The sequence below is a fragment of the Patagioenas fasciata genome, chromosome 9 (genome assembly GCF_037038585.1).
Source record: "Patagioenas fasciata isolate bPatFas1 chromosome 9, bPatFas1.hap1, whole genome shotgun sequence".
In the NCBI taxonomy this organism is placed as follows: domain Eukaryota; kingdom Metazoa; phylum Chordata; class Aves; order Columbiformes; family Columbidae; genus Patagioenas; species Patagioenas fasciata.
Window position 1 is genome coordinate 18153730 of NC_092528.1, and position 12332 is coordinate 18166061.

The 12332-nt window shown below is 38.7% G+C and overlaps 1 protein-coding gene across 18 annotated transcripts in view; it reads right to left on the reverse strand.

Annotated features, from left to right (window-relative positions):
• Positions 1 to 1461: 1461 nt before the first annotated feature.
• The window catches only part of DLG1 (discs large MAGUK scaffold protein 1), a 151624-nt gene continuing 140753 nt past the window's right edge, over positions 1462 to 12332 (reverse strand). For all 18 annotated transcript variants that reach the window (XM_071812544.1, XM_071812543.1, XM_071812542.1 and 15 more), the window contains 5 exons: positions 10600 to 10701; positions 10176 to 10348; positions 6462 to 6571; positions 6001 to 6092; positions 1462 to 3231 (listed from right to left, as the gene is read on the reverse strand). In XM_071812544.1, coding sequence (XP_071668645.1) covers positions 3125 to 3231; positions 6001 to 6092; positions 6462 to 6571; positions 10176 to 10348; positions 10600 to 10701 — 584 coding nt within the window. In that variant the 3' untranslated portion in view covers positions 1462 to 3124. The remainder of the gene's footprint in view (positions 3232 to 6000; positions 6093 to 6461; positions 6572 to 10175; positions 10349 to 10599; positions 10702 to 12332) is intronic.

The window sequence follows — 12332 nt, forward strand, 5'->3', positions numbered from 1 at the left end:
TAATGGGAAAGGTTCAGAAGGCAGAGGAGCAGATTTCTGTGTAGGAGGCCTGTTCACAATGTAAATCCCTCTAAACCATCACACAAGCACAGTTCATGATAATTTAGCTCATTTTTCTATTTTATTCGTAACCCTATGAATACGTATAGTTTAAGGGGATATTAAATTTCTTAACCTAATTTTCAGCATAATTTAGCAAAAATGCCCACGAAGGAAATGATTAATATAACTTCGTAATAGAGAGCAAATACTTCATCAAGCATGCTTCTGTATAGCAGTTACAAAAAGCTGGGTTAGCAGGTAGGGAAGAAAAGCCATGGTGCCTTCACTGGGCCAGCAAAAGCAGGGTAGTAATGAGTCAGTATGGCACCATTTGGATTTCCTAATCACTCCAGCTGTTAAATTGGAAGCCTTAAGAGAAGTACACGTATTGTAAAATATATCTCTAAAATACAGAAAGAAAGCGTACCCAAAAATCAAATACGTATCAGCACCTGATACTTAAATAGCAAGATCCAGAGAAACAATTAATGTGAAATCCTAAAGATTACAAGATAAAACAAGTAAACTAGGAGCATCAGCACTTTCAGCATCAACTTTCCTGTGAGGTCTCAAGGGCAACATCTGAAACAAACAAAACCAAAAATGCAAAGATGATACCCCAGAGTCCTTCGGGTTTTCTTGATCCGAGAGACTTGTTGTCACTCTGCACGACAACCGTGCAAGGTAAGTCCTGTGGGCTTCAGTCTGAGTGTCAGATTTGGTGACACCTGGCTAGTCCAGGGCAAACACCTGGGAGAAAGGCTCTGTGAAAGTTACCTGGACACTCCAATATATGAAAGAATAATTCCTCATGTATCTGTTCAGCTGAACAGGACTCTCCTTCTGATGGGAAAAAATGTTAAAGTAACCTCTGTTAAAAAATAGAGATTAAAAAAACCCCTATCCAATATAGAGATCTCAGATGTTGTTATAGTTTGCAGATTTGATAACTGAAATTTAGATCCTTCTATTTTTTTTTAAAGTTGGTCTGTTTTAAGATGTCTCACTATAATCCTCAGATAATCGGTCACTTTCAAAGCGGCAGATTGTAGTTCACTTTCAGCTCCTTCAAAAATTTCTGACATAATTTATTGTAAATTGCATCAATCTTATGCACCTTGCACTTCCACAGAGCCTCAGGAAGAGCACACCTACTTCACTAATCTAGAAACACAAGAATTATTTCGGGCCATATACCACCAGCAGCTCCCACCCACTGTAAGTCTTACAAGCATTCCACGTAACACCAGCAGTATTTGTGTCCCAGGTTTAAACCTGCATTTAATGTAACAACTTCACTGACCTCAATCTGGTCACCAGTGTTCTCTAACACATTATTTTCATTTACAGTCTGAGCCAATGATTTTAAAATGCTACAACATCTGTATTTCTTTTGATCAAAAACACACTTGACGAATATATTGTACAATAAAGTTTATTAGCTGTTCTCCTCTTTCTAACAAATGGAATGGGTAGTGTTGATAATTCTTTACAAACCAAAGCTAATTTGGTTGCGTGACGGCCCCACGACCGCCGTAAGTACATCCCTCTTAGAAACAATCACTTTCAAATAAGCAATGGCAGGTACCAAATAATACAGGAATCAGAGAATTTCATTACTGAAGGTAGTTCCATATTTTGGTACAACAGATTTATAACATTCAGCACAGAAGTTTGTGCATCACAAATGGAAGGTCTTGTGCCTATGCAATCCAAGATGAACATGTACCGAAAAATAAAATGTGTTGTTGACTGAATTCTCCCTTTGGTTAAGACATTAATATTACAAGGAGGGGGCATGGAGAAAAAGGGGAAAAAAAAAAGACAAACACCTGAAATTCCATAGAAAAGAGGAGAACTTGCACATATTTTTTCCTTGTAACTAATATTCCCTGGACTTCAGGCCCAGCCACCATAGCCCATTTGATTTCTCATGATTAAGGAAGGTAAATTCTAATTTGTATTTTTATTCAAAACAAAAAGCTAGGAGTAGGTGGTAAAAGAAAAATATATATTTATATATATATATATTTATACGTGTGCGCAACTATGTAAAGAAAATAATTCCCATAGTTACAGAGTTCAGTTAAAGAAAGTTTAATATATATATATATTTATTATAACAAAATAGGCAGTTATTGTGGGTAAAATATTCATTAAAATCTGACCCTTAAGAACACACACATTTTTAGGCTACGAATCACTCTCTCATTGCCCTAAAGACCATCTCTGCAGCTGTTTTCTGAATTACTGCCAATGGAAATTTGGCATTCCTCTGAAAAATACAAGGTTTCCTAGCACCTAAACATATTTTAGGCTCAAAAAGTGTGATGACCATTATCTATAAACAATTTCTGTAAGACACTATAAATAGTGTTTCACAAGGAAGATTAAAAACATTACACATCTTTGTCCCTAGCAATTTTATTGGCAAAAAAATGAAAAAATAGATTATAAGAATATCCATATGAAATTATGAAAATTAATATCCCTTGAGGAGTAGTAATGGGAGTTAATGCAAATGTTAACTCAAAATTTGAAAAGTTTCTCTCTAACTGCCTGGAAAGAAAAACAAAAACCAAAATAAAACAAACCCCTGTGAGAACAGAATTTAACTCAGAAAATAGAACCTGAAATTGATTGCCCTGACCAAACCATGCTATTAAAGTTAAGCGTGCAAAGTTACTCATGATTTACAACTTGCTTGAATATACTTTTCTTTCAATTTTTATGAAATTTTAAAATAATGTCTATAAAGCTTTTTTGAAAAATCTTTGAAAGTTACTTTCCCTTAAACATTAAGGAATTTTACCAAGCAATTCCCTCCCACCCCCACCCCAAACTAATAGCTGGTCAGGCCATTCCAATGTCATGTTTGAAAAATGGCAAACCAACAACACACAATAATACAAATTATTTAAACTAAGAGAGACACCAAATGTAAAGCACTGTGGGAACTGCAGAACATGATGGTTGGGTATGAACCACGCTGGAAAGAACTAGAGGCAGGCTCCGCTGGAAGGGCTTAAGAGTCATCCAATGTAGTAGATGATGTCAGAAAATGAAAAACAAAAATCTGTTTTCAAAATTTTTCCTTTGCTGGAACCCAGATGTAAGGCCCAGACTGTTCTTCTATGATCTGTTTCACTTGGTTGTAGATTTCTTCCAGTGTGTCTCCTTGGACAATAGCTGCAAAACATAACGTGGCAATCAGCAACCATCCTTCTGGCTGCATACAGAAACCAAGATGCTCCCAGCCCAGCTGTTCCTGTCTCTCAGAGGAGGAAGAGGATTTCAGAGCGCTGAAGGAATGGACACCCGCTGGCATCTCTGGTTTCTGTGCTGGAGTGAAGCTCAGTTTTGATGGTACTGCAGGATACACAAAGCACCATCTCTCCCACTCAGAGGCTCAAGGTTAGGAAGTGGTTTTCACTTTCCTACAAGCATATACATACAGCCAAGGAGGTTTTTTCCCTTTTCCTAACCATGTTAGAGTTTGCCCAACTCAATTCGCATCCTCATTCCTTTTGGTCCAACCTGCATGTGTGTTTCCTGCACAACAAGGCAAGACAGGGCACAGGGCTGTGTCCTCATGGTTGCTGTGAGTCTAGCTGGGTGTACAGCAGACCGGGTACCGCCCAGCTGGATCTGAGCCCTCCGAGCACAGCTGCCTCACCTGGGGGTTCCTACCTGCCAGCACTGCCTTTGTTTTCAGCCAAAAAGAGGAAGAACTCATCAAGTTTGTTGCCCAGCCAATAGATTCGAGTTTTATAGACAACAGGCTTCGCATGTAGTTATAAGTCTAATTTTAATTCAGATTATGTAAGTTAGATATATTTTCTCCAAGGCTAGAATACAATTAGAAATGAGCCAATATGGATGCGTTCTGACGTATCAGAGTATGGCCTGGTAAAAAAGAGGATGAAGCTGTTCTTACCACAGCTCAGTCTGAAAAAGCAATCACCATGAGACAGCAACTTCTTTTTAATTCGGATCACCACCTCAGTGGTGATAATCCAAGAAACGAAGTTTAGCATGAAAGAATTTTGGAGGCAGGCCAGACTCACTCTTTTGTGCATTTAGATATTACTGCTGCTTCCAAGCTTTCCTTTCACACAAATTACTTCCTTTTTAAGCCTACTCATAATTCCCATCTCGTAAAAACTTTCTCCTCATCTGCAGCCCATTGTCATAGTGCCTGTGGGAGGAGGCTGTTCAATTATATTATAGGTCAAGTATCACATTCACAGCACAACAGCTCATTAAAGATTTAGAAATGTCTTTGCAATGCAAATAGCCATAAGCTTCAGCATCTTTCTTCTCTCCAGCTATATTTAACCATGCCTCTTCCAAAGCTCAATGCCCTCAAAACAGAAGATGGATGTGCTCTTCATGTGCTTCAGTGCAAAATTTAAGTCTGTTTAAATTTAACCTGCTGATGAAGTTGATTTCAGTTACCCCACATGATGTGGTATTTTTAAACAGATTAGGGAATGCTCACACATTCTGTTTTACCACCTGACTCATACAGGTGGCAACCTCCACATTCTAAGTAGACTTCTCATGTCTTCAAGTATCTCAAACAGATTCCAAAACGAATTTCTGGTCTCAACCAGGCTATCAAGGACAGAAGTCTGAAAATTGCCATCCTCCTTTGTCAACAACCCTTATACTTCAGAGAAGAAATACAGCCCTGAGCCGTAGAGCTCTTAAAAAGGCCCATAGATTTTTGAAACATCTTGAATTATGTCCCTTACTTTCCTGAAAAAGTGTCCTATATAATGCCCTGAGATAGCCTGGGAGAATACCAGCTACCAACTAAATATTTCATTAGTAACTATTAACATAAACTCATTCATTTCCTCAACAACAAACCTGAAACATTTGCAAGTCATTTTGTAAGAGACTCTATAATAGGAAGAATTTGCAATATATGTTGCAGGTCCCATAACTTTCTGGTGCAGACAGAGAGCTATAGGAAGAGTGGGCGAGCTAGATGCAGGACTGGGACAAACCGAGAGCTGTGAGGCAGCAGAGAGGGATGGAGAGAGACAAAAAGAGATGGACTCAAGTTGTTCACTGTGTGGGTAGCACACAATATGGAGAACACAGCAGGAGGCAGACTGGGGCAGGGAGTCTGCTGGGTCCTGCCTTCCTCCCTTGTGAAGCCACCAGCCCTTGCTGTGTCTCTGCCCAGGCGAGCAGAGTGTTGCACTCTCAGCTCTGCCAACATAAGGTGTGGAAGGAGGAACTGGCCAAAGGAGTCATGTCACAGAAAGGACGGGAATGGGGCAGCAAACACTGAATCACTGCAGAAGAGAACATAACAGGAAGGAAAGTAGCGAGTGTTTATCCAGGACAGGAACAGGGAAGGCTCATTTCTGTCCCCCTCAACATCCTGACTTGATCAATCTCCTCCTACTGCAAGCCACAATGCAAACAACTGGCACAGTTTGAGCACTTGCAGCCCATGCTTTGCTGTTACAGTTAGGTCCATGGCATACATAAATTTGATTTGCTAACTAGCATAATGCTGTAGTACCCAATTTTCAGAGGCTTAATTAATTACCATCATTCTTTACTTCCTCATTTTAAAAACGCAGATATTAATGATTTTCTACAAGGAGCTTTGCGGGGCAATCTCAGCTCTGCAAATAAAAAGCTTTAAGCACACAAATTATCAACAAAGCAAACATCTGCATTACCATATCTAGGAAAATGGCAGAAAGTCTCAGAGTTTCTAAAACCTAAACTAAGCTCCCAGTAGTTTAATATATTCAGTTAATGGATCAAACTGAAATCAGCGCATAGGTACTAAGATGGCTCTGTGCCTCAAAACAATCACAGATCTGCCAGAAAACAAAGTTCAGCCTTATCTCAGCAGTGAGGCAATTACTAGTTTACAGCAAGTAATAAAATTTCAACTCTGACAAGGGAACAATCCCAAGCAAAACGCACCTGTGAAGTGTTCAGTAAATTCTTGCTCCAGTTTCATGGCTCTCTCAAACGTCTTCCTGGCTTGCTCTTCTGTTAAGCGTTTATTCATTTCCCTGAAATTGAAACCAGTATACATTTAAAAACTACTACCAAATATTTATTTTGAAATAAGGTTTTAAACTGTTGTCTGAGTATTAACCCTAGTAAGAGGCAGTCTCCTAAATGACACACCTAAGCAAAGGCTGTAGTGGGAATGAGCTGTTCCCACTATGGCACTATGATGCATGGAAATTAGCACAATGACATTCATTCTCAAGTACTTTAATTTGGATTAGAAACCTCATCTCAAAGTCCTTAGAAATCAGACTCAGGAAACTAAATATTGTTTAAAATGCAAATATTACAACTGACTTGACATAAGTTGCATTTGGCTTTTCCAATACAACAGTCTCAAACAATTTAGCCTGAGGTACTTTACTCACATGATATTTTCCACTGTTTTGGGTTTAATAAAAATGGAGATTGGGTACAGCTGGGCAATCTGCAACCTTTTGATGGCATTACCAGAAACATCAAGAATGCAATGTTTACCCTAAAAAGTGAGAGAGAATGGAAAATGGCACTAAGCAAAGTTTAAGTCACAAGTATACACAGTGTAATAGTTTAGAAGAGAAAACACGTCTCTACTGAAGCCAACAAAACCAGCATTTGCATCGACGATATTATGATTTCACCACTTTGGCACAAGTTCCCCAGTGCTCCTCTGTTGGGATCACACATAATTTGATGTGTTTCTGACTCTTCTTCCTTCCTTTCTCCACCAGAGGCTGCAGCCCAATCAAAAACGCAGAAGCCCCCAGTGGAACAGTTGCACTTCAGCCACACCACCAACAGGATTATTTTTATTTTTATTTTTTTTTTAATAATTTGAGGATCCTTCAGGGAGGTGAATATCACAAATGCAGTTCAGAGAGGAGCAAGATGACTTCCCTAGCATACCTGAGGGAGTAACCACCCCTGGTGACAGGAAAACATGCCACCATCAGAATCATTAGATGAACCGAATACAAGGACTCTCCTCCCCCCAGGTACTGCTCAGTAGAATACCAAGTCTGACATGACAAATGCAACTTATTTGGGCTGATTATATCTTCATCACTTGAGAACCAAATATAATTTAACCGTTCCTTGGGCAGTTGGAAGACAATGTGGTAGGGCTGCCTTTCTGTCGCTATAAGCGGTTTTCCAGCTCTTTGGGATATCTCATCTTAAAGCCTCTTCCCTGCTCCTCAACTCCTCTCATCTCTGATGAGCTCATTTCCACCTCACATATTTTTATTTCTTTCCTTTCTGAGTAGCATAGGAGTAATTTGACATATCACCATTTTCAAAAGGGCTGAGGGCAGAGCAACAGAAAACAACTGTCAGGTGACTAAAATAAGCTTTTTCTTTAGCAGGAGAGCAGTGCGAATGGCAGAACTCTGTGTGAGCCAGGGTACAAACCCACAAGCACCATAAAACCAAAGGTTACTCATATCACACAATGCACTTCCTGAACTCCTGGGAGAAGATTCCTGAAGGGCACATTAAAGAGCAATGAAGCAACTGCAGTCTGAACTGACTGACACGGTTCTGCTTCCTGGCAGATCAAGAGATCACCACCATCATTTACATTTGATCTTTTGCACAACAAAACTGCAAAATTTTATTTAAGGAATACGTAAAGAGGGCAGAAGTGTTCTTCCCACACGAACAATATATATCGACTTGATTTCAAGTGACGACAGCTGTTTCCCAGATCCAGTCCATGGATCTGGACACTGGCTGGTGTCATTTAAGAAAGGTGTTTGCATGTTCTAGCAGAGTATTTTACTACACGTGCCAACCTGTCCACATCTTTCAAATGGTTTCTCTTAAAAGGTGGCACATGCTCTGGGAACTGACAACTAAGAGCATTACCTGGTCCAGCTTCCTTTTTGGGATGAGACATACACTATTTGCTGTGTTGGGCCCAACAACTTAGGGCAGGTGCCAAAGGATTTTGGGCAAAGGGTAAAGGACTAGATTGCCAGCACAAGAGCTGTGCCGGACCTTATGGAATGCAACTGTGACAGTTTATTCCAAATCAATAATGAATGTGCATTAACAGTGGCCTCAAATGCAGAGATTTGTAAGTTGCTAGTAATTCCGAAGAGGATATGGAAATTCCTTTCAAGTGAAGATTTAGAAGACAAGGAAAATAAATGCAAGTACCTAATGATATAATTATGATGTTTTCATACAGGAAAGCTATTTTGCTCTTTGCACTGTGCACCTGAACAGTATTTTACATTTTTTTTAGTTCCTTACTTGCACTGCATCTGATTGAGAAACATGGCACAGCACTCAGTGCCTTTTACAATAACTGAACAAGGACACCAAAAAGCATCTTCAGCTGTGTCCATTACAGGTAAGGAAATGAGAGACATGGGGATCAGTTGGAAGCACAAGCAAATAAACACCATTTAAAGCTACTGCAAGAATACTGTTTCTGGTTGTTTTGGGGTAGCAGCAGTCATTTCTGTTGTGTCTGCCCCAAAATTCATAATGGAAAACTTGGAAATCGTCTTTTGTATCCCAGTAATAATACCAACTTACACTGAAAAGACTCATTGCTTAAGCGAGACAGAGAGGACGACATCCAGGGAGCAGCCTCAGACTGACCAGTTGGCAGCCCTGTCACAATTTGGAAGTCAAGCTCTGAAGAATAGAGCATTGTTTCCCAGAAAAATCATGTTGGTTGGAACTCGAAACTGCTGCATCTACCCAAAGCCTCACAGTGCCTGTGCAAGAGATTTAACAGCACAGAGACATCTGGCAGTACTTTGTTCTTCATGTCAGTTTATAAAAGACTCACAGTTGTTTTGTACCTTACTAACCCCACTACATGGGCAAAAGAACACAGCCAATTTCAGGTCTAGGATGGAACTGAAGGATGGTATCTGTGCTACCAGGTAAAGCAACTGCCAACAGGTTTATAATGTTCAAGCTGTTCAATAAATAGTTCCATCATCTAACCACATATGATGGTTTCACAACTTTGTTCAGCCTCCCATACAAAGTACTGTTCATTTACTTCAACAAATTTAAGTAATTTTGTTTTCTCAGTGTGTACCATGGGGCCAGGTTCTATTCCATGAGGTGAGAAAGACAGCAGAAGAAAACTTCATCACATGAACCACAGAATCTCACCATGTTCTCCCTGTTTTTGATGCCAGTAAATTAAATTACCAGAAATAACAATACTCAGCCATTTGGCCAGAATGGTCTACACTGTTTTCCAGAGGATTAACTACACTCCTGCGTCACCTGGGTCAACCACACTTACCCTCTGCATGTCCAGCCTGAAAGTGCTCACACTTGTGAGTTGCCACCTAGAAAACAGCTGTTTCTTTTCTCATACAGATTAGATAACATTGCCTACTGGAAATGCACCATGTATTTGTAAGCAGTAGAACAAAACCAACTCATGTGGAACATTTACAATACATTTTAACAGAAATTTTTTTCTTTAAAACAAGCATCTTACTCTAAGAAATATGCTTCCTTCTTCCCACTCTTCTTCAGACAGCTCAAGTAAACTTCAGTTTGAATTTAGAAATATTTAGATTTAGCAAGAAATAGTTAATTAAAATCTGTTCAGGATAAAAACAGTAAGGTCAGTGTTCAAAATGTAGTGGTAGCTACATAGGAAGTCTTTCTGAAATTGAGTTTATTACATTCGTTTCCCTTTGTCAGATAAATCCGTGAAGGGCACAAAGAACAACAATTCAACAAGTTTTCTTCTGCACAGGTCTATATCAAATGGATTATCATATTAATTGACTCCAACACCACTATTCTTAATTAGTTGATGATGTCTGCATGTGAGCTAGGCTAATTAGCCTGTAATTCCAATTATTTCTTCTCGATCCTCTTTTTATACGAGGAAACAAACTACAATTGCGCCTTTTCCCATAATTGAATCACGATGCTTTCATTATTCCAAAGATTCACTACTTCCCTCAATGCACTGTGACAATGTGCTTTGTTTCTAGTTTTGTACAAATTCCTTCTAAAGTCAGAGGGTTGTGAACAGCTTTCTGCCGTTCTTCTCTTTTCCCCTGTCAGAGTCAGATAATCACCTCAGTAAACGAAAGTAACTGGCACTGATTTACCTTTTCTGCTACTTCTCGCACTGATTGGACACTTGTTCCATAAAGATGATTATTGTACTGGCCAGCTTCAATGAATTTGTGATCCTGAATATCCTTCTCCATTTGCTCTCGAGAAGTGACAAAATGGTAATCACGTCCATCCACCTCATAATCTCGTTTTGGTCTAGTAGTATCTTTAAATATAAACCAGTATTTTTTAAAGCAAAAACAAAACACAGTGACTTTTTTCCCTATATAAAAAAATATTCTCCCATTTACACTACAAAATTGTCAGAAGCAAAGAGATGACTGACAATCAAGATAGCTCTATAAACCTTAGACAATATATTAACTTTTTTAAATTCAACATACAGAGGATAAGTCTATCAAGAAAATTAACAGAAATAAATAACTTAGAATTGCTATAGGATTTGCTGAGACTTACGCGGAACACACGAGCCAAATTTGTCTGGAAATTCTGAGATCAGATCATCATTTATTCTGTCTTTCATGGGTCCCAAAACAATCACAGGTCGAGTGTAACTGACTATTAAACATAAAGGAATAACATCAGTTATGTTTCAAAACCATTGGTAACTTTTACAGTTCTGCAAAATATCCTTTATCACACGGCTGATGGTTTTAATACCTAAAAGAATATGTACTCCTACAGAGAATAAAAACCTGTTGAAGAATGTTTAGCAATGACTACCATAGTCACAGCAAGCTGTTGGATCCCCACTATCAATTCACCATCCTGAGTGACTGAAGGTAAGTCTGAAATTATTAAGTCTTTGGAAAAATCCACAAAGTAACCTCCTTAATTCTGATGAAACAGCAAAAGAGGGAAATCTGAAAATCTTTTTACTCTCAAGAGGTACTTCAGCAGCAGCAGTTTGTGAAATTCTAGTCTTGTGCTGGGAGAAGATTTTCTTTTCCTCTAAGACCACAAGTTAAAAACTCACATACAAAAAGACTCAACTATGTACAGATTTTCTAACTATTAATACCCCTACATAATAGCATCTTTTAATAGCAGCTTCATTTTGTATAACACTATAAAGGACTTTTGGTTGGAAATTAAGATCGAGTAGAAAATATCTGATTATACTGCAAGAACCATGAAGACAATAATGTCCAAGTATCTCAGCTGCACAAATAAGTCCAAATTAAAGGAAGACTGACCTATAAAATAGATTTTCATTTGACTCTTGGAACATTTTTCCTTTCAGAGATACTAATATATTCATAAAAGGAATATCTGGGATCCAGTAGCTGTCAACTTATTAATTTAACAATAAATATCTTTGCTTGAAGACTAAGGGTGGCCCAGTAGTGTCTCAAGTCCAAGCACCTTTAAATCTATTTTGGTCATTACAGTTTTTTAAGAAACCCAGAGGAATAAAGAAAAGTTACCATGGAAGTGAATGAGTAGACAAATGCAGACAATATAATCAGGGAACGTATTAGTGCACCTAATCCAAGAAATGAGGTGTTGGTTCTTTCAAGGCCTTTCCCATATACTGTGTTAGACTCATAAAGCGAATTACAGTCATGTATTTAAATGCCAAAGCACTTGGCTCTCTAAAATTTTTAGTTTTACAACATGGCAATTAATAAGCCACTGGTTTCTGCAAAGTCTCATTGACGTCTTTTCAACCTTGACATTAATTCACTTGCCATTACTATCGTTCTCACTCAATGATTAAGCTATCAGAATCTGGGAAGCTAATGGCAGCTAAAAAGATGTTTCTCATTTTGTGAGATGCTGTGGTGTGGATACACACAGCAGCTGCTCACTGGAGGGTAACAAACCCCCAGCTCCCCAGTTTAGGCTCCGCTTAACTTAGCACATGGAAAAGGGACTAAATCATTTCCATCCTCTCAACTCATGCGCTTCTCATCCTGCATTTTATTTGAAGCCTACCAAAATTACAAATTATATGAGATAAATAATACAGTTGCTGTTAGTCTTGCACAGCAATTTTTACTACTTTTGGAAGCTTACTGACTAAATGGAGCCCATATGCAATGACTAACAAGTCAGAGTGGAAGGTTATACAGGCACATGTGTTCCAGTATACAATGCTGTTAAAGGCAACTGGGCTGTGCCACTCACTGGTACTTTAATTCAAAAATGAAATCTTGACACTCAAAAAATCATGTAAATATAAGATG